This window comes from Epinephelus lanceolatus, chromosome 3 (assembly GCF_041903045.1).
Source record: "Epinephelus lanceolatus isolate andai-2023 chromosome 3, ASM4190304v1, whole genome shotgun sequence".
NCBI classification, from domain to species: domain Eukaryota; kingdom Metazoa; phylum Chordata; class Actinopteri; order Perciformes; family Serranidae; genus Epinephelus; species Epinephelus lanceolatus.
In genome coordinates this window covers 36075066-36101463 of record NC_135736.1, presented here as the reverse complement: position 1 = coordinate 36101463, position 26398 = coordinate 36075066, and the positions used below count along the sequence as shown (strand labels likewise).

Below are 26398 nucleotides of genomic sequence, written 5' to 3'. Positions count from 1 at the left end.
CCTGGGAAAGAATCTATACCTGACCCATGCATGGTAATCTTCTGCATATACATCCAGATATCCAGCATTTATTGAGTCCAAGAGGGACATTGATCATGTGGACGGTGGTCATAAACTTTCCACCTTCATGAGGGGGGTTGAGGAATGGAGAGTAAAGAAAAGATAACACTAGCATTAATATGTTATTTTGCACTGGAACTGTAATTGTGAAAATAAATAATATTTTCCTAAAACAAAATGTCAGTATTTGCATGGATGTGCACATAGTACGTTTTCGGTTAAAACGGGACATTTGTAAGTGCTAATCAATCAACCATCACTAATAACTAACTAATCCCAATGTCCTTGTGCAGTTGTATCAGAGCAAATGGCAAATAAAATTAAATACTGGACAATGGTAGTCACAAGTGGATTCAACTAATGTTAATGTATTTATTACATTATATTTGTTAGTCCACATGAAGTCTGAGTAAGGTTTCAAGTCATTTATTACTGCGCTGCATGTGTAATGTATGTTGAAAGTAGTAGCTTTCATTTATTGCATATTTGTTTAAGTATACTATACAGCTGTACTTGCTTATAATAAATAATTGATTGATTGTTTTCCCCAACACCCAATCCACCTCTGAGAGATTAGGTCCCCCCCCAGTCATCACTCCATAGTAAGGGCCTTTGTGTAAAGACAGAGTTTTGGTTGAGGTTGAGTTTGAGTGAGAAAACAGTTCTTGGACTGTAAAAGATGTGGTCATGAAACAATGAAAAGTGATTCACTGTTGAGTCCACATTGAATGCTGTTGTGCACACTGTGTGAAGAGTTTTGGAAATGTGAACTCACTATTAAGAACTGCACTTTGCCAATTGTAAATAAATAAATAAATAATAACAGCAAGTATAATCTTTTATGCTGAGTGGATCTCTGCGAAACTTGTATAGGTAGGTCTAATTAGAATCAATTAAGCTTCCAATGGACAACCTAAGCTAATGGATACACCTGCCTCAACAGACCAGTGTTTCTCTTTTCTGTCTAAGCCTACTCTCTGTCTTTACATAAAATCCTTTCATTTCCCAAATATTGACACAGTGGTTTTCGTTTCTAAAGAAACCAGTAATGTGTCGCTCCTCCAGCAGAACAGGGTGACAGATATTTTGCCATTGACAGAAGCACTGGCAGCAGTAGACGGGACATTACCGTCACATAGGGGTTTCCCTTATATCAGCTGAGCACAGGACCCCACCATTGCCCTGGGATTTAGGGGACAACACACGGATAACGGGCCTAGTTGAAATAATTACACAAAATATGTAGGCAAACAATAACCATTTAAAACATAATAAACCAGGAGTTCGTTACAGCTCACCGCTGCTGTTTTGGAATTTTTAATTTTATCTGAACACCCCCGCAAACAGCGGTTAGTGGAAGATTCCGAAAATGGCGGCGGTTTCTGTCAGTGTGGAGTGAAACTTTCCTATTATTAGCAAAGATTTGGTTATTTTCCGACACATTTGGTCGATTGCAGTTGTCTGTTTAGTGAAGTAAGCATCACCGGAACACAGAGACGTTTGACAGCGATCGCCGGGACCGAGCGGCGTCACTGTGGGCTCCGTTTTTGATCGCCAAATCGCTGGGCTTCCCTCGAAGTTGATGGTGGCTAAGTGCCTGACATTGCGATCATACCGACTGTTGTTGTCATCAGATTGCTTAACGCGGGGCCGTCAGGTGAGATTGGCCGTTGGTTGAGCAGCTAGTTAGCTAGCCGGTCAAAGTGCGTCGAAAACGACTCGGCGGCTTCTCATTCAGCTGGATTCCGTCAGGGCTGGTCGGAGATCCTGAGGACGTGTCACGTCACCTGTCAGTTGAAATAAATAGGTGGTGTTGGATGTCACCACCACTCAGTGTCAGGCTGAATTTGGTTTGCTAGCGTCGTGTGAGTACCATCTTATTTTCACCTGTTTTGTTGCTCCACTGTCACCAGTGTTCGTCTGAACAGCTTGTTCTGTTTTGTGGCCTGCAGTAACGTTACTTACCTCGATAGTGTGACTGTAGTATGAGTTTAAAATGCTAGCTGACACGCTAAGTCAACTGTGTTTAAAATACTGCATTCAAAATGTCACTATCACTACTGTTGGCAAAAAATGGCCACGATTTTCATCATCATATACCACCAGTTGCTATTTTATTAAGGGAGTGGCTGTAGGTGACATGGTTTGTTTTGTCCTGATTTGTTAACAATGGCCTGTTAAGTCGATGGATACTGATTAAATCGATCTACTCAAGATTAGTAGCAGTAAAATACAAAGGTTAGGCCTCTGACTGTCCACTTTGTTTCCAAACATTGTTTTAACTCTTATTTCCTGGTTCCTGTATGACGGACAGCCATCCTGGCAAATCAGATGGAGAAGCTCCAGGACCTCAGCCAATCAGAGCTGCAGGAGCTCCTGGACAACCCAGAGAGGGTGGAGTCTATGGCTCTGGAGTCTGACGAGGTAAAAAATTATGCTTATTTTTCCATTTGGCTGCCATTTATGAAAGACAGCATGCTCTAGCTTTCACAGAGGCCGAGCTGAAAGGGTGTGTGTGTGAAATTAGAGATTTGATGAGGTAGTTATAACACCTTTCAGGGTGTTTGGTCAATTGGCATTCTCAGTGTGGGTGAAATCAAACTCTCATGCTTATGAAATACATGGCTTGTTTCTAGTATATAACCCCAAACGGAGGGGACAGTCTGGGTGGGGCAGGGGAAGTGAGTAAATAATTCTTTCCCTCTCCAGTAACTGCAGAGGAGACCTGAAGCGAACTCTTATTATACCAGGTAGCTCCCATTAAAGGTGGAGTCTGTGATTTTAAACCAGTACACCTTTTGTGAAAGTCGTGAATATATTTTCCTCACAGTCTCTTGACTGTCCTATTTGTGTTGGCTGAATAAAAAGAATCTGGTGTTTATACACAGTCATGGCTCTGTAAATGTGAAACAAACAAAGTGGCTCGGACCGAGACACACAACGCTCTTGTAACCATAGCAACAGGGAGTGTTCATGTTCATACACAGGTCAGGGGATAGGCCAAGGATAAAGAGAAAGGCAGTTGGAGCAAGAGGAATGGTAAATATGGCACATGGGGTGCTGAACAGCCAAAGAGGAGAACGTCAGAGGAGCAAAAAAATATAAAAGGTTCAAGGCTGCCTCACTATGACGTCTGCCTCCCCCGCTTCCTCTGCTGTGTACTCTCCCTCTTCCACATCCTCGCTCTCAAGAGACGAAGCGTCACCATGATGGTAATGAAGCCTAACAGTGTTTCCCATACAGTCAGTAAATGGTGACTTTGTTGTAAGGAGAGCGGATGGCAGCTTTGGGCAAGGAGAGGGTCTCAGCGGGCTGGTGGCCAGAGGCAGCGCAGGGTCTAACCAGTAAACTGAAAGTTGCTGATCTGGGATCAAACCTCTGGTGCTGAGGTTTGCTTCAGCCAAACTGGAGTTACCACAGCGGCTAACTGGGTGGGAGTAGCTCAGTCTTTAGGGACTGGGGTTGGGAACCAGAGGGTCACTGGTACAAGTCCGGACCAAATATGGAGTGTGGACTTGTAGCTGGAGACGTGCCAGTTTGCCTCCTGGGAACTAGGCTCGAGGTGCCTGTCCATGGGCAGCCCCCTCACTCTGACATCTCTCCATTTAATGCATGTCCTGTTTGTGCATGTGTGTGTATTTCTGGCCTGTGTGTATATGACAATAGAGTGGAAAAAATAGAATTTCCCCTCTGGGATTAATAAAGTATAAAAATATTTTAAGGCAGACCTGATACTTTTTGCATTGGAATGACATGTTTTCTACTGTGTAGCATTAATTATTGAGGCTAACGTACTCTCGGGCAGCAGACGCAGTGGCAATGCATGTCCATGAATTTGGGGCTTGGGTCTTTTGAAGGGGCATGTGGGTGTGTTTGGTTTTAAGTCTCATTATCAACAGTTTGTCCAGAATTGTAGACTCCACCTTTAATGTGAGTGTGTGTTGCCCTTTTTCAGTGTATTCCTTCCCATAATATTTACTTTGATGACAAAGGCCTGACTCTGGAGCCTTTCTGGTTTAGTGGTTTTCCTATTGGCAATATGATGCTTGAGTATTGACACTATTAGATGCTATTCATGGTCTGAAATTAACTTTGTCACTGGCTGCCACCCTGGCAGGCAATCTTTTCTTTTTGTCTGCCGCTCAGAAATTTTATTTGCAGCTTCTGAAATCTATGCCCTTAATGAAGGAGTAACATTTATATCATTTAGACATTAAATTAAAAGAATGTTGCCAATAACATTGCATGCATGGTAAATTTAAGTGTTGGAATTATACTGTGGCTTTTATAGGAGACCTATTTGGGTGGCTTGGCATATGTGTTGTGCATGTGTGTATCTTCCCTAATTCATGGCAATATATGCATATGTACATATATAACAGAAATTCTCCCTTACAGTTTCAGAATTTTTTCTTAAAGGAGAACACTGAAGAGCTGATTTACAGAGCAGATACGATTTATGTTGTTGCAGAAATTAATTTCAGTTTGACTGAGAGAAGTGAGAACACTCCTCAGTGAACATTATAGCTACACAGGCCTATGTAATCCATGTCTGAAAGGGGCTGTAGACATGCCTACTACCTGTGTTTGGGGTGCTACTGTACTTGGAAATGAGGCTGAATGCAGAGTGTTTACATGATTACATCTTTTCTAACATTTATTTCAAATGTGAAATCACTCTCAACTGGTCCTTAAGAAGTGCTTCAGTGTGCTGTCTACCCACTAAGGCTAGGTATCATTTAAATTTTTTTGATACTCCCACCAATATGATACCCAAGGTTTGGTAGAGATATTAAAAAGATACTTTCTGACAAAGTTACATTTTGTATTTGGCTGGAATTACCAACCTTACTTAAAGAAATGTAGTTTTCTCCTACACTACAACTAACCTATAATAAAAAGGCCAAACTTCTTAAATGTCTTAACACAAGAAAGGTTGCAAGAATTCTGTTTAAATGAAATCATCTAAAACTGGCAAAACTCTGATTTAAATCACGGTGAAGAAAGAATCTGACCAGATGTCAGCTTTGTAGTCAATGATACTCTGTGATACTGACCCAGCCCTGCAGCCCACAGACTTGCACTGTGAAAAATATTCCCTCTGCATTACGTGGTATCCACACATTGCGTAAAGTGTGAAGCTGCTATAGTCTAATGCCTGACTTCCTCCCCTTCAGATCCAGAACATCCAGCTGGAGAGAGAGATGGCGCTGGCATCAAATCGCAGCCTGGCTGAGCAAAACCTGGACATGAAGCCTCGTCTGGAGTCAGAGAAGGAGGTGCTGGTGGAGAGATATTCCCAGCTGGAGGCCATCAGAGAAAAGTACAGACAACACTGCTCCCTGAGAGGTAGGAGGGAGAGACAGAGGAACAAAGGGTTGATGAATAAATGGAGTGAGGGATGGAAAGTTTTGAGACTGTCAACCAGTGACTTGTGAGTTGTGATTGTGTCAGACTGTCAGGCACCTCGGAGCAGACCTTGGAAATGTCACGACAAATAAAAGACTGGAAAGATTTCCTCATATTGATTGATCCCTGATAGGACAATTGATATTATTACTTAGTGAAATACATAAAACCACTTGACATGTGACTGTCCTGCTGCTGTTACAGACAGTCTGAACTAACAGTGTTTTTAAAAAATACTGTTTTTAGTAGGGCTGTAACCGTTTGTGTATTCGTATCAAACTGCAAACCAAAGTTCACCAGCAGGTGTGCTGTTGGACACTTTTAGCTGGAGGCCATTAGCAACATATGCTGAGGTTAGCACAAAAAGATTGGTGTGCTAGTCAGTCACACTATGGCGAGCACAAATCAAACGCTGAAGCTGGAAGACCCGCCTGCAGGTTCCTGGTCAGCTACAACAGCAACGGAGAGGTATTTGTGTGAAGGACAGTGTGTTGGCATTGTGACATGCTTGTAGAGTCTGTGAATGGAGACTAGGGATGTACCATATCATCTTGTTCACGATAATATCGTGAACACGATAATATCGTGAACAAGATGATATGGTACATCATCTTGTTCACGATAATATCGGTATAATTTTTAATATGATATGAAAAATTTATATCACGATACTCACGATGTTTTGACTACTACTTACCCATGACAACAAAAAGCATGGCTGTAAGGGAAATTATCATCAACTCTGCACTGGTTCCAAAAAGAGGAGCAGCTTCAGTAGCGTGGAATAAACTGTGGCTTCCTGAATGTTTTATGAACAGCCCTGGACTTCTCAGACTCTTTAAGTGACTTACCGCTCAGAGGGAACTCAGTCAGTGGCTCCTCTGGCAGCAGCACAGCATCTCTCCCTCTCGCCGTGCACACATGGGAGTCTGAGTCGTCAAGCCATTTTGTCATAAACCTCTAGAAATTTACACCTACATGATGGTTGTGGCTCCACAGAAAACCCCTACATCCAATATGCTAACACACATTCAACACCGTCATCTAGATATGCACATCATCAGGAAGAGGAAAAAAATAATCTGAGCCTAACTCTTTATCCACACTGCTTCTTACGCAGCCTTTAGATGGAGAATCTCAGTTGTTAGTTAAATGCCTTTGTTTGTTTACCCACCGTGTGGCTATTAGGTTGACCAAATTTATCCGCCACAGCCAGAATTTACCTGCATTTGACCGATGCCAGGTGCTAATTTCCAACCCTGCTAAATCAAAGCATACAGTCAAAGTGCTTGAGCCCTGCTACGATGTGTCTTCATGTGTGCATTTTAGTCAGTCCATTGTGCCTGCTTCAGGAGTTAAAAGGTCAGAGTCTTATAATGGAGCATTAAACTGACAATTGTGTTTTATTATTATATTTTCTTGTTGACTATGTGCAAGTGTCTGAGTGCCGTGACTGTTCTCTTCAGCATTATGACCATTTAGCTACCGTTGAATGTTCACATTTTTTAATACTTTTTCTTTTTTAAAGTTACTTTTTGCATTTATATATAAATGTCTATCTTCTATGTCTCTCTTTCGCCCACTCTTGCTCTCGTCAACCCCAGATGGGATGGTGGGTGAGGTGTCTCCAGAGGCATTGTTCTCCAGACTACAGACAGAGGGCAGCAAAACAGAGGCAGAGTCAGAGGTCAGAACTTTAACCCTATACATAAACAGTATACACACACACACACACACTATGTAAAATGTTTTCTTGTGCTTATGCAAATGCATATGGTTTTGTATTTGGCGTAAAGGTGCTTAAACAGTTTTGTTGCAGTCGACACTGTATAAATAAAAAGAGGCCCGAAGTTATGAAGGCAAGTTATTTATGTTTTGTCACGATGATCGCGAGGGAAACAGAAATGATGCGTTCACCTTATAAGAATGTGCCTGGTTCAACATTTTTGCCAGCGCTCCCTGTGTCGACACCCCCACTGTGCTGATGAACTGACTCTATTCAAATGAATGAAAGGGCTGTGTTTTTTCACGCAGGGCTGAAGTTAGTCTTAAAGTGGTTTTACAAGTTGTGTAATTTTAAGAGTTTTATATCGCAGATTTTACAACTCTGTAATTAGCTCAAAGGTTTTGCAGTCTTGGGCTTGGAGGATATGCTTTGGGTCTAAAAAGTGCTTGGGGTGTTGTGTGATGGTCTCAGGCCTGACGACTGGCTGCAGGTGCTGGGCTGGTCCCTTCACAGGTTTGTAGACCTGCAGCAGGGTTTTAAATTCCTTTACAACCAGTCTGATTCTGCTTTCATGCATGCAGATGCAAAGCTGTAGGCAGTCTCTGTGAAGCTCCGTGCAGCTGTAGTTATTTAGGTATGTTGCTCTGAGCACATAATTTAACTCTAATCTGACTGGAAAGTTGTTTTCTGACATAGATGCTTTACAGCGCACAAGGAAGTAGTTGATTTCCTGACTCACGGTTCGTACAGAATAGCTTTATTGCCACCATTTTTAAAACAGTATACATTGCTTAAACAGTTTGAGTACAACAACACCCAGTGTCCCAGTCATGGATGTATTAACGAGAACCCCATTTTTACACATCGACCATAAACTAACATGGAGTGTTCAGGTAGATAAGGTCTGCACTAGGGTCCAACAGCGCTTATACTTCCTTTGCAGGCTGAGGGTCTTTGGAGTCAACCAGAAAGTGTTGCTCCTCTTCTACCATGCCATAGCTGAGAGCATCTCACCCATCGCAGCCTGGTTTGGCAATCTCAGTGTACAACTGAAGACCCAGATTACCAGGCTTATGCAGAGAGCCATGAAAATCATGGGAGTCAGGCAGCATGCCACACTCCAGCCTGTCTTTGAGCAAACCATTATCAGACAGGCCCAGACAATTATCTCAGTCCTCCATGTCCTCCATCATGAGTACCAACTTCTCCCCTCAGGCAGACGCTTAAGAGTCCCCCCGTGCAGGCTTAACCGCTTTAAAAACCTCTTTGTCCCCTTGTCCATTAAAGCCTTAATTTTATGATGACTTTTTGCAGTGGGCAGTGTGCAAGCACTGTACATGTACTGTATGTACTAGTAGTGTGTGGGACTGTGAATAGTGACAGCTCTGTGTATGGATTGTATATATGTAGGAGCGTATATAAAAACTAATTTGTGTCTTCTAACAGCAGATACCGCATGTATCCAAGACAAATTTCCTTCGGGACAATAAAGTATCTTATCTGATCTGATCTTAAAACAAACATGATTGGCTTTCACCTGGTTGCCATTTACACTGCGTCAGAGGACATTTGCATAAAGTCGAACTCCTCAACGTCAGCCTCTCATTGTCTGTGTCCATTACCACCTACAGCCAAACCAAATTCCAACAGGTATCCTACTTTTCCAGAGATTTATCAGCTGCTTTTTGAAATCTACATGAACCACTCTTCACATCAGCATAAATTAGATCCACAGCACAGCACTTATTTAAAAATATAAAGCGTCTAAAGCGGACGGCAGACAGCGCATAATCCATATCGCAAGTGTCATTGCTATTTAGATGTCGGCGCAGTTGTCATTTTCACGCCCTGCGCCCTCTTCGTCTAACTAGCAAATGAACTTGCGCTTCTCTGGGCATGTTCGTCTAAAAATGAGGAGTGGTCAGGCGCAGTCATGGCGCGTTGCTAGTTAGATGACGGGAAAAGCAAATGCTCCAGTGACCAACAAAAACCTGGTCTAAAGTCAACGGCGCAATATTTCGCTGTTAAACAAGTTAGTAATATGCGTCTCTAGGTGGGTGCACAACACGCGTGCACTCTGCTCAGACACACACGGAGCAGCCACACATATGCAAAAGATAACAAATAAAAATATGTTTACAATGTGAAAGGTTATTATTGTGCACATTAAAATATTTATCAGAAACACGTCTTAATGGTCAGTCATTAATCAGAATGATCTAATCGCAGTAATAATGATCATCATAATCCGGGAGGTCCAAGCTGCAGTGTCCGAATATACAAAACTGCAAGCAGGCCTCCACGGGCTGATGATGCATAGCCTGTAAAATGAACTTGTCTTTCCCAAATGAATTGTGATCATTTTGGCATGTAAATCACAAAATCAAAGATGTGAAAATGTTTCATAAACTTTATTTTGACATAAACACAATAACCAGCTTCTGTGAACTAAAAACGTAAACTTAGAGCCACGTACAAATGTATATTTAAAAAAAAAAAGCTTTTAGAACGTAAAACTGAAGATCATCTTGTCAGGAGGAGGAGGAGGAGGAGGAGGAGGATGCACAGCGGCGGCACAGCCCACCGCACAGCCAGGGGCACCCGGGGGAAGCTCCGCAGCCCTCGCGCAGCCAGACCAGACGGCCCGGGTGCAGCCACGGGACCAGCCCTTCCTGGACCTTCGGGCGGGGGGGGTTCCGGATGCTGGAGAGGGAGATGGGCTCTCTAACCTCCAGGTTAAAATAAAATTGAATAACTTACAATTTGTTGACAGTGTTTCTCCCATGCGCGCGCGCTCTCTCTTTCTCTCTCGCAGTCTCACTCTGTTTCCTTTCTTTTGGCTTTTCTAAGATGACAGATGCTGAATATATACTCCCTATCTGATGCTGTGCCTGTTTGTGGCTGGCTGAGAGGGATGTGAACTTACTAGATTGCAGCTGTGTTAATCAAATCAGGTTGGGTTTCCATTACGCGTGCCAAACGTGCCAAACGGTGCCAATCCCCTTTGATCTGTCATCAGATGTGACGGGACAGTCGATGTAGAGATACATTTATTGTCTCCTCAGCTGTAAAACGCTCACTCTTTCCAGTTGGTAGGTCCGCCATCTAACTAGCTCTCCGCCATGCGCTACAATTGCATCTCTCTTAAAGGGAATGAGAGGTGACACTCTGATTGGCTTATGGAATGATACTCTCAAAACACACCCATGACTAATTCAGAGTAAGTCCAACCCTTTTAGACTCTCCGCCATGGCACACAGTCTGAAAATGCACTGTCTAACTAGCAAGTAACTGGGACACGCCCATGCGCTGCACGCCGTCCGCCGTCCGCTTTAGACCATCTAAACAGGGCCCTAGGAGTTGAGTTTCCATTAACACAGACAATAATGAGGGCAAAACAGCATCACTGATCTGTTTTAACTGAATATTCTCTGTTCTAGCCCCCCAACTAGAACACTGAATCCTTCAGTACACTAGCTTGTTGTTCACTACTGAGGTAGTTTGTAATCAGTAGCCTACTGAGAAAGTTATCTTTACGTCACCTGTTCAACTGACTGAACAGTTTAGATAACAGACACTCAACTGTCCTGTTGTTATCACAGACATGTGAACAAAGGTGCTCTGCTGCAAAATGAATATAGGCGACACTGAAATGGATATTTGGCGGTCTTTTGTCCCTGTTGGCCTGGTGGCACACTAGGCCTGTACAAGTACAGAGGAAACACTGCAGCAGTAAGCATCACTGTCACCGGTTGTGTGTGTCTGTTTGCAGGCTCTAGCTGATGAGTTTCTGGAGGGCTCTCTGCCATTGGACTCTTTCCTCGACCGCTTCCTCTCCCTGCGCTCCCTCGCTCACAAAAGACGGGTGCGGATAGAGAAACTCCAGGAGGTCCTACGACAGAGGAGCGAGGGCAATCCCAACGCCATGACATCATCAACAGGCGTCAGCCAAGACCCCGCTGCCACAGCCTCGCCATGGAATCAACACACGACAACAACAACAACGACAAATCAGCAGCAGCCAAACTCCAAACCTCAGTCCTCCAGCTACCAAAACGCCTCCTCATCTGCAGGGGGCTCCTCTGGCCTTCCCTATAGCCCGTACCCTGTCTCCCCGCCCAACCATCCCCCTGCAGCGGCAGCAGCCTCCGGCCCGACCATCCCTCCGTACCCAGGTTCCGGCTCACCTTTCACCCCAGCAGGGAGCTTCTCCGGGCCCAGGCCCGCCTTTGGGCCTCCGGCTGCAGCTGCCTGCCCTTACCCAGCCCAGCCCTCCTTCCCCACCCCACACCCCGGCTCAGCATTCGGCCAGTACACCCCGAGTCACCCCCCAAGCGGCCCCGCTCCCTACCCGGCCTCCTACAGCTACGGCGGCTACAGCTACCCAGCTGGGCCCTCATATTCAAATTCTCAGTCGCCAACGGGGAGACCCATCTACAGACCAGGATATGGAGTCCCACAGCCGTACTCATGAAAGCACTACTGCTCCTCTGTCTCAATTCTTCCCTTCTTTGCTATCTCACCCCTTTTTCCTCCCTCCTCCCCTTAACTCCAGTTTCCTCCACCCTAATTCCCTCTCCTCCTCTTGTCATTTTACCTTTTCTACCTTCCCTCTTCTTTTTCCCCCGTGCTGAGAGAGGTCTCTCGCTTTACTTATCTTTGTTGCACTATTTCTCTCTTTCTCTAAATATCAGTCTGTTGATCTCTCCGTCTTTCTCTTGTTCCCTTTCCTTCTCTCTGTCACCCTACGACCCACCAACTCCCCCACACTAGTCTCAGGTTGTTGCGTTGTGTTTAAGTGTTAAAACACTTGTATCTGGCCCTTCATACACTCACTCTCCTCCCTCTCTCCATCGCTCCCTCCCTCCTCTTCCATTTCTTGTGTGTATGTGTGTGTGTGTGTGTGTGTGTGTGTGTGTGTGTGTTTGTTGCTATTTGGCAATCAGAAAGTCCTTATAAACACACAAGTGCACTCCCCCTTATGACAAATACATGGATAAAAAAACAGTCTTTGTAACACCTCGTCAGTGTCCAGTAGCTGTCTGATCAGAATCTGTCTGGATCACATTGTTGTTTATGAGCACAGTCTGCATTGAGAAAATGACTCGTAATGGAAGCTTCATGTCCTAGGCTAGCTTTGTGACACTGGGGCTAATAAAATGCAATTAAATTGGCAAAGTGGATGGCTGTCACAAAGTATGGCTCTTATGTCCATTTAAGATGGAGGGTTTTGAGAGAACCATATCCTCAGCTGTAGCTGCTTGGTCTATCAGCTCTTCCACACACTTACATTATAAACACAAATATGGCAGGTGATTTTCATTATGCACAATTGCCTGTGGACAGTGGGCAGAGGAACCATCTGTGTCTCCGGTCAACCTTTATTTTCATCAACCAAAGATCCTTGTAACAATGACAGTGTTTTAGGTTTTCCTTTTTAATTTAACGTTACGGTTGAAATAGCCAGAGGTAGTTGGTGAGCTTCTGCAGCTGGCTAGCTAACAGCTAAAACACTAGTCACTTAGTAAAAATAGTAGTGAACCAAGCTTTTTCTGTGTTCTCAGATTTGTTCATCATTTAATAAAACTTAAGAGTTACTTAAGATGGGGAAAAAAACTCTTCAGGCTAAGCAAGCTCTTTAGCTTCTGTCTGAAGTCAGTTTCAATTTTGTGCAGGAGACAGAACAAATGTAAACAGATACTGTCTCTCAATAAGCCACATATCAGCCTAGTGCCAGGACTACACAGATTATTTGAGAGCTTTCCAAGAAGCCTCTGCAACACTTTAAGTGGCGACCCAAGGTCTGTTTTAAACCACACTTTCTAAGCCTTCATTTGTTTACTACATTCAAGTCACAGAAATAAGCCACTGTTTTCCTGAATAATAAGTTTAAAACTGCTGCACTAATTGACTTTGAGCTTGTTAATAATTCTCTGTGGGTTTGTGTCTCTGAGAGATAGGAATAATGGAAATGGATGGGCCTTTCACAAACCTTTCGGTCCTGTGTATAGTGAATTCAGATTTAAATGCGTTCCCCAAGGCGTCTCCATTCCTAGACCTAAATTAAGATGTCACCTGGACATGTAGGCAGCTGTCATTTTTAGTTGTAAGCAGTGCTTGTTACAGCTAGCTGTAACCAAGCTAGCTGCATGGATCTGGTGTTGATACCTTTGCAACATTAACGGGTAAAGTAATCTGCAAATGGCAAACTAGTCAATTTACCAGCCTGATCAGTCCCAGAGCTTGGATGAATTAGCTAACGTTATCCACAGGCCATATTTTGCTACGTTAGCTAGCTAACAATTCGTCGGTTAACAAGCAAGCTAGCGTTAACTAATATTAGCAAGCTAAAATCACAATATATCTCACATCAGTGGATTTTTTTAAAGCAGCAGGGGCACTATCAGATCACTAATGAGATCCCTCTGCCTTACTCTCCGCTTCTAGGGTGCTACTTCACCAGGAGGAGAGCGGATGGCAGCTCTGTAGATGGACCTAAGCTGCTATACCAACTCAAATTCAGCCAGCAAACATCCCAGTGCCAGGAACCACAGCGGGTTGCTGGCCAGCGGCAGTGGTGATTTCACCTGTGTATTGGCAGCAACAGAAAGTTTGGTGATTGGGTGGGGAGTCAGCGCAGGATCAGACCCTCAATGCTGGCTGGATTCAAGTTGCAACCACGCTAAGGGCCGTGTCTGGAGCTGCCGTCTTCTTTCCTCTTGACAAAGTGTGTTAAAGCTGCAAAATGTATGTAACAAAAACACAGCATGTGGTGGCTGCCAGTCATTTGATGACATTAGCATACTTTCTTAGCTAACGTCAGCCAGTGTTGCACACTGTTAGTGCTGTAGCGGAGCTGAAGAAAGGCAAGGTATTCAGGAATGTGTCACAGATAGATAGAAGGTAGTAGATAGAAGTTAGTCCACAGGCTGTTATAGGCAACTGAGAAGTCGGAGAAGGTCAGTTTCCTTACAGCCTGTTGACACATTGGCAATAAAAAATGATGAATACATGTAAAAAGTAAGGTACAGTACCTTTAAATGGCTAATGTGAGAAACAGATTACCCACTTGTCCAACAAATATTATTAAACTCCATCTCAGAACCGAAGTTTTTCTGAGTCTTGAAGCCCTTTTCACCTTTCAAATACTTAACTTGTTCAGGGGTCCTGGGGGGATTAGACTGTTCCCAGCAAATACATAGAGCCAGATAGGTTTGCCTGTTTGTTAACATGTGCAAATCCCCGTTGATAACATTTGGTGCTTTTGTGCTTAGAGCAAGTAAACTGAAAAAGTCTTAAGTGGGTTAGAAGTGTAAGCAATGAAATATAGATAGTCTGATGGAGATTTAGGGGGAGTTAGGAGCACTGTAGTCCCGTAGTTACACCCTGACTTGAGACAGTGATACCTGCTGCAGTCTGTCATTCACAGACCAGTTTCACTTCTTTGTCCCCTCTTTGTCTGTATCCTCCGCACCGATACTCCTGTCGTCCCTTCCTCCTCTGTCCTGACCTCCTCTCCATCTCTCTTCCTCCTCTTCACATCTGCTTGTTGAATATGAACTGATGCTTGACAATGATTACCAGGAGAAAATAGTTTTATTTCTATAAGTTCACACTATCACTGAGAATACATGTGGTCTGTATAGTTCAATTGAGTGAACATGTAAAGGTTGGTGATCAGTTCTGTGTCAATTGAATCAATTCAAATATAATCATTGAAATTGCAGTGTAGGTAACTGAAAGATCATTTATGGATCTTTAAGAAGTCCGTATCACCTCTCTAAATTTGGAATAACCATCAGACTATACTGTTATGAAAATATTACCTTTTAATGTAATATGTCATCTGTCGACTAATCTGTTTTGTCTTCTGCATCTTCTCTCAGCCTCTTCAGAGCACTTTATTAGTATAAGTATCACGATTTTAAAAGCAGCTATACAGTTAAATATTCTCTTCTCAATATTATTGTAGCACCCTCATAGAGCCCTCAAGTCCAAAAAATTCTAACCCAGCTCAAAACGTCATCTGTGAAGTTGGATAACTGGTTGCTGAAACAATGTCAGGAAGCATGTCTGTAAACTAACATGCTAATATTGTCGCATACACGTGTTGGAAATTCAACCAAGCTGTATCTTGAAGTGATTGAATTGACTTCAAATTGGTCCCAGCCTTTAAAATAATGTACTGCTGTTAACACTCCCCAAAAACAAAGCAAGGGAATCATTGAAGGTAGCTCAATGTGAGTACTGAGGTTGTAGTGGTCATTGAATTACAGTTTGAAAAGTGTAAATGCAGCGAGATGAAGAAAGGTAGAAGCTAGACATGCTGTAGCAGTTAGTGGTTGTGTGATCGAAGGGAGAGCAGCGTGTCATATACACAAATACACAGCATCGTCACACAATTTTTATTTTACAACACTGCATGTCTGAAGTTGTTGCCCAGAGAATCCAGAAGAGAATCATTCGCTTATTTTATGTCAGAAGGGACTTTTACATTTTGAATTATTTAATAGAGTTGTAATCGGTGCTGAGTCTTACTTAGAATCTTTCAAAATAGATAATAACGGACATTTATGGCACAGATGTGTCCACTTTTTTTCTCCTCTGTTTAAAATCTGACTGGTTGTGTGAGCGCTCACTTTGTTTGTGTGATTTGACTCAGTTATGAAGTTTATCTACCAAGTCCACTGATCTCCTGTCAGTTATCATATCTGATAGAAATGATGGGAAACATGATGAACACAAGACTGGCTGGTTTAAAAAAAAAAAAAAAAATCATTTAAAACAATAGGCTACTTCACCCACAAAATGACCATTTATGTATCAATTACTCACCATGGTATGTTAAATTTCTGAAGGAAACTTTGTTTTTCCTCACATACCTGCATGATGAATGGAGAATCCAAAAAATGTGGAACATTTGTCATGATTTGAAATTACTGGGGACCACTTTAACAACAGCAACACTATATGAAAACATAATTTTACAAACTCTTACACAGTTTGTGTAATATAACAGAATGTCTCATTTATCCAGTCGTATGCTCACTGCTTCCCAAACACATGCATTTTCGCCAAAATTTTACAATTTAAAACACTTCCGCCATACAAGTAGTGCGCCATGAGCATGGCCAGGCATGTGAGTGTGTATGAGCTCTGTTTGAGCAGAGTTCAGACGCAAACATGAATGTGCATGAAAGTTTTAGAGAAAATACATGCGTTTGGGAAGTACTGAGCACACAGCTGAATAAATGAGACTTAAATACTGCACGAGTTCTGTGAGAGATTGTCAGAGGATGTTTTGGTATAGTTTTGCTTTTGTTAAATGTTGACCCCGGTCACTTAGATTTATGAAAAATGTTCGCCTTTTTTTGGATTCTGCGTTCCTTGTGGAGGCATGCAAGAAAAACAAAGTTGTTTTCACAAGGTTAAGGCAACCTGGTGAATAATTGATAAACAAATGGTCATTCCTTGAAGTGGCTAGTAACATCTCTGGTATCAAATGCTCATAGATATTCAATTCAAAATTATCTGTTCACACTGTTTTCTTCATGTTCAGAGCTAAATGTGGACATTGAGTATGTGCTGTGTAATATAGAATAACAAAATGCATCTCTAGCATTTCACAACTACAGCTCTGTGATGTTTTGACAATATAAGCATGTCAGAAGAGTCCATTTGGAGCTGCAGTTGTATTTGTAGAGGACAGTGAGCGTTCTGCACTTCCCAAAGATTGCACAACATTTAAAGAAGTCTGTGTGGCACTGTATCATATATCTTTTCTTGGAAATGACAACATGGACAAACCTCATCCAACCATGTGACCAGCCACTTGTTAACTTCCTCAACACACTGAAACATGGGTGATGTTAGCGGCCGACGCAGAAATCTCATGGCCGTAATTCCAGAGCCTCCAGAATACTTACAATGACAATGTTTCCTTGTTGTCACATGGTTTGATGATGATGGCCTTTTCTGCACTATTAGCATTATTTCTTTGCTGACAGAGAATTTTCTACAGCAAAGAGCCACCAATGTTATACGATCGCAACAGCAAAATTGCTTTTGATTGATGTGTTGGATCACTCTTCTGTTAGATCAATCAGCAAAGGTTCAGAATAGACACGTATTTAGCAGAAAGTGCCATGGATTGCTCACATACTGGTTGCAATGAGAGAAACAGTCCAGATGCCCTTCATGGCAGCCCCGTACTGGTTTGATATTGTGTTGTAGCATAAAGGCTCTCTGCTACATGAAATCAACAAAGGGTTAGAAAAGATCTGCTGGCTGAGAATGACTGCAGTTTGGTGTGTATATTAATACCTACAGACAAACAACAGTTATTTTGGATATACGTCAGAGGTATCATCCTTTATAAAGCATTATAAGCTGTAACTAAAGGCTTTAATAATGGTTCATAAAATATGTGCGAATGGTTCATAGCTTAGTTTATCTTTTAGCATAGATAGCATTATAAAATATGCCATAAATTATTGTAACTAGGTGGCTGCAGCTCTTCATAAATCTGTCACTAATTTTTACTACTTTCAAACTAATGATTTACTAAATTAGGTGGCACCTTTAGAAATTAAGAAATGTATTAGCTCGTAAAGACCTTAATGATGTGTGAATTGATTGATAGGAAACATGTAAACAAGGAGTTCATGTAGCATTACATGCTAAATGCTAACAATAAATGCCAGTTTGGGAACCAAACAATAAAACTTAACTGCCAATACTTTGTAAATGTAGTTAGAACTTTGTACAAACATAAGGAAATGTGTGAGCATCAGAGTTGTAGGCCTACTCATGCAGAATGAGTAGGAAATGTCGGATCATGCTAGCATAGCTAATGTCATTAGGCCATTTAGTGTAGTGCATAACATTTTGCCTATTTGGGGTATGTTACCTTATATTTGTGAAGTATCATTTAAAATCTTCCCAGTTTGTTATTAGACAAGATTTTGATCAGGTGTCAGGTCACATGTGTCATCCGTATCCAGCTATATGTGAGCAAGCTAACGTCAGTTTTGTTCGTTAGCTAAACTACTGTTAGTGTGTGCATATCAAGTAATAACTAACCTCTAGAAAGATATACGCAGAATCTGTAGGCAACAGGACAAGAGTTTTGTATCGGAAGCATTCTGGTTACTGTGTGTAGTCCAAGTAGTGTCGACCAATAATGTTTGAGGCAGGTTAACAGTCTGTGTGGAGAGGCAGAAACCATTGGCCCAAATGCAATGTTGGAAACCGTCAGCTATTGTATGATGACAGTTTATATGCAGATATCTGTTTATAGTAGGCCCTCAGGAAGTGTGCCAGGCTTTGAAGCCAATTTTTGTAATGGCCAAACTGTGGGATTGCGTATGTCACATGATGCCATTTGACTTTTTCCCATTGACATGGCAAAAGAGACGTCTGTAAATCAGTGGATACATTTTTTTGAGCACCACAAACCCTGTGAAATTACTCTATTCAATATCAGACTTTGATAAATTTGGTCCAGTAACGTGGAAGAGCCGTATGATTGAACCATTTCATCTCCATTCAAGTTACCCGAGTACTAAACCAGAATTACCTTGCCAGCCTGACCTATAGAAGGGCCACAGTGAGGAAGCAATGCCAATCATGCCGATTATTTTATATAAGGCAGTTTAACTTTTTTGGCTTCGTACGCTACTGAGCAACTTTCATACGCTGCATCCAGTTCTCTTAATTAATCATTGGTTTTTAGAGATTAGCTAAAATGACTGGCACACAGAAGAGGAAGTCTTGGCTGCCCTTGGCCCAGATATCCACTGGCCAGTCCCGAAATATTGGCCGTTGCCCCCACAGAGTTATCGCTATCAGACTGATAGTCGATTGGTGCTGAGATTAATTAATAAGTAATCTTTACGTAAGAACAAGTTTGTGTGGCAAACCTGTTTTAATTAAGTGGTGCATAAATCTTAAACAGCTGGCATTATCCCCCAGAGGGACACGTCTTTTGTCTTCTTAGCTCAGGAATTTAATAATCCTCCTTTGATCTCTGACACTCTGGACCAAAAACCATTGATTAACTTATTAACATTTACAGCTGCAGACCTGATGGCTTTGTAGACAGTAAAAAAAACCCCATAAACATTTATTAAGAATTCCAAACAGGTCAATGGAATTTTTCTCAACCTGCCAATCCAAAATGTGTCTTATTATTTTACAACTGTTAAACTTCAGTAAATGATTAGTTAGCCATTAATAAATAAGCCATTAGTTACACTGTATAATCCCTTTGTAAAGGGGGTCTTAACAGACTTTGTTCCCCTACGATACACAACCAAACACAATATCTCTCAGCAGGTCAGAAAGCTAATCAGACTGACAGTATCATGCATGTGATAGTGCATGCTCCACCTGAACTGCTGCTGCCACACGATGGCACAAGCTAACAGACTGACACAGTCTGGGTTTGACACATCTCGTGTGACCTGTTGTCAGTCAGTCTTGTTGTATATTTGTATGAGTGTGTCATGTCGACCCCCACAGTGAGGATCAGTCAGGTGTGGCTCTGCTCACAGGACATGATGTGCATGAAGAGTAAAAAGGCCAAGGGAAGAAGGCCTGTCGATGTCCTGTTGCTGCAGTACTTACAGTATGGTGCTGACATAATTCTCTCTATAATCACCTGTGTTTTAGTTTGGTCTTGTACTCGCCACACGCAGACCAGTGTTTTGGTTGAGTCAACACAACAAGGCGACTTCACTTTAGATGATGATACTGAAATACTCTTGAGCATGACAAAGTTTTTCATATCCAACTTTAAGACATGAATGATTCAGGTGGGTTTGTACTGAGGAGAAAGAGTGACTGTGTTTTAGAAGAAGCACAAAGATGATGTTCTAATATAGTCTAGCATTAATATTATCCAGAGGGAAATAATGTTCAGACGGATTTATCTGTTCTTCTGATGGTGATGAATTATATCATGTTAATGATGACTGCAGATTGTTAAAAGAGCCTTTTTTGTTTTCTTTCTCTTTTTTTGGGTTGTGACTAATTAAACAGAAGTTGATCTAAATTCAAACGCTCTGAGTCTTCATTTTCAAATAATAAATATACATTACATTTCTGGCTTATTTTTGTTACACATTATTTTGATAAATGATTTTAAGGGTTGCTGTGATGCTAACCTGTACCATTTAAAAGTAGGTTGCGCATTGGCCACACAGTGTGCAGCATGTACTCTGCAGTTGTTCTGCAGATGTATTGTTTATTGCATCCTGACAGCTCAATAAATCCACTCTTGGTTGTGTTGCAGGCGTCTGGCTGAGTTATGTAAGGTGCATGAGGGGGACATATAGTTAGCTGCTAACCTAAGTAATTTCTGGTAATTTCAGTTTGCTGCTGTCATCTTTTTCAGGGAACAGTATTTTTTAAATACTGAAATTCTAGGCAATACATCAATAAAAAGTATCAAGAAAAATTTGCTTTGCTACAAAAGGCAACCATGCCCGTCATCCAAAATAATCAACTCAACTTTTTTTATACAGCACCTTTCATACAAAGGTACAGCCCAAAGTGCTTCACATGGCTAAATTGGAATAACATAGACACAGTTTGAACAATAACACAAACAACTGATTATAAGGTTTTGCAAGACTAGAAAATTACAACAAAAAGACAGTGAATAAATAAAATAGAATAAAATTAAAATAGATTACATTATCTGATGTAATGGTAATCTTAAATAAACTTAAAAAACTGCCATTATTATTACTGCTGGTTCTAGTATAACAGTGTACTGCAGTTTTGCATGTGGTTTATGCAAATGGTGTTGCCATACCCCAGCAGAATGATGCTTGACTTCTGTGGGTGTAAAAAAAACCTCAAACGCCGTGCTGTCTCTCTGTATTATTGTAATGTATTAAAAAGAGGACAACAATGTAATACGAGTGTTATGTAGGCTATACCACTGTCGACTGTTACAGTTTTTGTACAGTGTTCATAAAGTCATAGTATAGTACAAAAAATAGTCATCAAAATGTCAGTATAATGTGTCACACTTCACGAAAAACACTTTTGATTCTTCTGATTGGTGGACCCTTATGGACCAAAGGAATAAGAATAACTTACCACATAATCAAGGAATGGACACATACAGGTATTCTGACTTTATGACAGCTTCAGAGGAGGGGAGTCACCACTGTTCTCTCATCATGCTGGTAAATCTGAGTGACTTTGGGTCTTCTCTGGAGCTCATGATGTCAGTAAAATGAACTAAACTGAGCTAATATTTAAACATTTATATTTGTATGTGTAAACTAAACAGCTAATTAACATTAGCTCAAGTGGGTAGTCAACAACCGGGTTTTATACATCCAAAGAACTTCTATAAAAATGAACTGCTTAGCAACCAGACCAGGCCTCTGTTTGAGACAGGCCTTTATTTGTCAAAATATGTAGCCACACCAGGCTGGTAAAAGAGACTGAGCATTTAGGCTAATTGGGATGAATGGTGCGTTCGTTTTGTACTCAGAGGTCAGAAATTCCCAGTGCCCAGTCGGAAGTTTAAACTTGAATGCACCCTGAGATCGATTTCCAACTCGGAAACTGCATCAACCCCGACTTACGAATTCAAGATGGCTGCCAGTCACATACTTGGGTGAATAAACACTCTGCTAAAGTACTGTTTATAGCAGTTTTATCTTATTTGTTTTACATTAGGTGACCCTCATCTGCGGCGTTCATCAGTTGGAGTGCATGATGGTTTTGAAGCTGTCTATACTCCGAAAGTGCAAGGGCAACAAAGGCTTTCTTGCGGGCGTCCATGTTTTTTTCCGACTTGTCCACCATTGTCAACTAGAATGCAAAAACTGTTGTCAACCCATAGGTGACGTCGTTCCCACTCCCGACTCCCGACCTCCAAGTACAAAAGAACACACCATAAGCTTTAAACTGAAGTTTTACAACATTTCTGTGTTAGGACAAGCGGAGCTTAGTGTTTAAATGCAATGAAGCTCTACCCAGGGAAAGTTGATTGCTGGTGTTGAAGTTGGTACAGTTTAGCTGCCGACCTGCTGGAAGTTCACTGCTAGCTGCCAAATAGCCTCTGGCTTTAGCTTCCTTATGTTCTTTTGAAAAGTTTCTATGAGTTAATTGGTGTGGGGTTTTTTTGTTTTGTTTCGTTTGTTTGTTTTGTTATTTTTGTGTTTTTGTTTTTACAGACCTAACACCCTACTGGTGCAAAGGGCGTCCTCCTCCAGGTGTTCTTGACCACAGCCCCCCTGCGCAGTTTCTTGACCAGATTGCTTCAGTATCTGTGTGTTTTCCCTCCACCACTCATCCAATCCCTAAAACATCAGTACAAACAGATCAGTCATTTTCTATTAATTGACTGTGAGCTCACATTGTCATACAGCACCGATCACACCTACTGTGTACACACCTACACTATATGACTGTATTCTCTCCTATGCAACACGTGCTGTAGTGAGACTCACCCGCATTCGGTCGGCATGGCATTTCTGGTAAGTGATCAAAGACTAAAAGCAAAACTAGAGTTGACTGGGCTAAAGCAATGTGCAGCAACATCCCTGCTTTGAGTCTAAATAAAAATAAATAATAAGCATATTAAACTAAATAAAAATGCAATGAACAGTGCAATATGAACTAAAACAAAACAGAATTGTGGCTAAAATCAGCTTCATTTTCTTTTTCTCCCTCCCTGTGGTTGTTACACCATTTTGTCCTGCATTTCTTGGAGTATCTGCTTGCTTTTACCACCTTCCCAGCAGCCGTCACAACATGTATTGTTAAATTTGTTTGAATCATTTTTGAATCATTTGGATCAAATTTTCTCAGCCACTGGGTCGGGGTTCATACGTGGAATGCTCACTTTTTGCGAAAATATTTTAGTAGAATTGTAAACCCAATATTAAGTGAACATGGGTGTCTGCTCCATTGTAATTGAAAGTTTTTGTTTCCGCTTGACCAGACTAAACTCAATTCAGAATATTCAAACTAAAATGGGCACCCACCAAAGTGTAAATGTAGCTATGGTTGTGTGATTTAAAATGAAAACGTAGAGATGTGGATGCAGCCACTGTATATGAACAATTTTCAGTGGAACTATTTTCTTTATGAGGAGTAGTCCACATAAATATGTTGACAGTGAGGTCTGTAGATCCACAATGAGGAGACAGTGACTCTCTTTAAAATAAAAATGTTGAATGTTTTCAGCACGACCAATATGATGCCGTTCACCACCAGGCAGAAACCTCAGGGACAGATAAACCTGGACAAATAAAACCAAAAGTACCATATCTGCACGAATAATGAACTGAGGAAATACTGTATGCTTTGGGAACTTTGTGTGAACAGATCCTTTAACATCATGATTCTGTGCAGGTGTACATCAACAGCTCAGCTGCTGGTGTGAATGTTTCCCTCTCAGCGTGCATCTCCACTGATGTTATTCAGTGCACCACTGTTTCTCACCATAATTAGTCCCTCCTTTCCTCTGTTCACACCGTCTGGTCTCTTTGTCTCTCCTCTCTTCACCCTGCAGCCTCTGGTTAAAACTCTGCACCCCGCAGCAAACTGTCGGCCTTCTTCTATTTTTGTTATCTCTTTCAAGTTCAATCTGCAGGATGTGGTTTTGTCAGAGCAGTTGAGTTCTGCATGATTTAAATAACCTCACGTCACATTAGTAATCATTCAACCTGCTGATATCTAATAAAAGTACAGGGGTTAGAAAAAAATAAATACTATTACTATTATTTTATTTAGTTAGTTTAAAACCAAAAAAAAAATACATTTTCATAATTTGAGTGTTTGGATTCTGGTCTTTTGAAGCATTATTGCAACAGAAGTCATGAACTTGATGCTCCCTGTTTAGAGTAGTTTTCAAAGATTACACTGTACTGAACTGTTTTTCCTTTTATAAATTATCATTTCACTACACCACCCTTTAACCTTTTGCTAGAGCACATGCTGAGTCACACTATCTTAATGAAAAAGGTTTTGAACTTAACCCAACTGAGTTATATCTACCATGCCGTTCAGTTATGTTATGCTAAAAAAAAAAAAAAAAAAAAAATCAACTAGGTGTATCCTTAAATATTGTGCCTTTTCAGGAAGTTGGTAAAAAAAAAGCCACTCTAGACACGAGGGTTCTGTGTGTTGTTGTTTTTTTAAACACTCATTTAATTTTTTGTCATTAATCAGCTAGCTGTCCCCCCAACCCCCTATATTAATCAAAAATATTAAAAAAAAAAAAAAATTCAATGCTACAAAATGCAACCACACACCACCATCCAAAATTATGGATGCCATCATAATCATAAATAAACTTCACAAATGGCCATTATTATTATTACTTGTGGTTTTAGTATTATAGTGTACTGCAGTAACATTGCCATGACCCAAAAGACACAGATGCTCCACCGCTGTGGGTAGGTACGATCAATGTGAGAGTGGAAAACTAGAATGTAACATGGGTGTTATGGGGGCTTTATCACTGTCAGTTGTTACAGTTTTTGTAAAGTCATAAAAGAAATGAAAAAAAGGTCATAATATACTATCTCATGATTTATTTTTAAAAAAACCTCATAGTATAGTTTATCATGAAAAGTCATAAAAAGTCAAAGTATAGTATGTCATAAAAATGTCATAGTATAGTATGTCGTAAAAACATGAAAAAAGTCAGTATAGTGTGAGATAAAAACGTAAAAAAAAGGCATAGTATGGTATGTCATAAAAAAACGAAAAACAGTCATAGTATAGTATGTCAACAAAAAGTCATAGTATAGTATGTCATGAAAATGTCAGAGTATAGTGTGTCATAAAAAAGATTTAAAAAAAAAAAGTCAGTATAGAATAATATAGTCAATCAATCAATCAATCAATTTTATTTATAAAGCCCAATATCACAAATAACAATTTGTCTCACAGGGCTTTACAGCATACGACACATTCCTCTGTTCTTAGGACCCTCGCAGCGGATAGGGAAAAACTCCCCCCCAAAAAAACCTTTAACGGGGAAAAAAAACGGTAGAAACCTCAGGAAGAGCAACTGAGGAGGGATCCCTCTTCCGGGACGGACAGACGTGCAATAGATGTCGTACAGAACAGATCAACATAATAAATAAACAGTAATCCGTATGTCACAATGAGACAGAAAGAGAGACAGAGACAGAGAAAGATGCAGGACAGACGATAATGTTAATAGCTTACAACAACATTAATGAAAGTAATAATATTATAATTATGATTCTGGCTATTACATACAATATGTTGAAAGTAAATATTAACATCTGATAGTAAACATATGTGACAATAATCATATGTGTATAATAACAATAGAAGTATGACTAATGATAACAGCAGCAGCAGCAGGAGGCATCTGGCAGGGCCACGGCAGCAGCACAACCACACACGTGGTATAGTATGTCATGAAAATGTCACAGTTTAGTGTGTCATTAAAGAGTTAAAAAAAAGAGTCATAGTATAGTATGTAAAGTAGTATGTAAAGTATATATAGTAAAACAGTGAAAAAAGTCATAGTATAATATGTCATAAAAAAAAGTCATAGTAAAGTATGTCACAAAAGCATGAAAAAAGTCATAGTATAGTATGTCATAAAAAAGTCATAGTCTAGTATATCATAAAAAAGTCATAGGATAGTATGTCATGAAAAAATCATAAAAGTCATAGTATAGTATGTCATGAAAACATGAAAAAAGTCATAGTATAGTATGTCATGAAAACATGAAAAAAGCCATAGTATAGTATGTCATAGAAAAGTCATACTATAGGATGTCATAAAAAAAAAAAGTCATAAAAAGTCATAGTATAGTATGTCATGAAAAAGTCATAAAAAGTCATAGTATAGTATGTCATGAAAACATAAAAAAGGCATAGTATAGTAGGTCATGAAAAAGTCATAAAAAGTCATAGTATAGTATGCCATGAAAACATGAAAAAAGTCATAGTATAGTGTTTCATGAAAAAGTCATAAAAAGTCATAGTATAGAATGTCATGAAAACATGAAAAAAAGTCATAGTATAGTATGTCATGAAAACATGAAAAAAGTCGTAGTATAGTAGGTCATGAAAAAGTCATAAAAAGTCATGAAAAAGTGAAAAAAGTCATAGTATAGTATGTCATGAAAAAGTCATGAAAAGTCATAGTGTAGAATGTCATGAAAACATGACAAAAAGTCATAG

General features: G+C 40.6%; 1 protein-coding gene across 1 annotated transcript; it reads left to right on the top strand.

Moving 5' to 3' along the window:
- The first annotated feature begins 1260 nt into the window (after positions 1-1260).
- vps37c (VPS37C subunit of ESCRT-I) lies at positions 1261-20249 on the top strand. The gene is made up of 5 exons (XM_033623836.2): positions 1261-1925; positions 2375-2484; positions 5238-5409; positions 7074-7156; positions 10968-20249. Exons 2-5 carry the CDS (start codon positions 2392-2394, stop codon positions 11667-11669), a joined length of 1050 nt encoding a protein of 349 aa, XP_033479727.1. The 5' UTR covers positions 1261-1925; positions 2375-2391; the 3' UTR covers positions 11670-20249.
- Positions 20250-26398: the final 6149 nt, after the last annotated feature.

Excerpts from the sequence above, each read along its gene's own strand:
- vps37c (XM_033623836.2), top strand. The coding sequence starts at position 2,392 with ATGGAGAAGCTCCAGGACCTCAGCCAATCAGAGCTGCAGGAGCTCCTG. Across the intron at positions 5,410-7,073 it reads ACAACACTGCTCCCTGAGAG|ATGGGATGGTGGGTGAGGTG; the intron begins GTAGGAGGGAGA and ends CGTCAACCCCAG. Across the intron at positions 7,157-10,967 it reads AAACAGAGGCAGAGTCAGAG|GCTCTAGCTGATGAGTTTCT; the intron begins GTCAGAACTTTA and ends GTCTGTTTGCAG.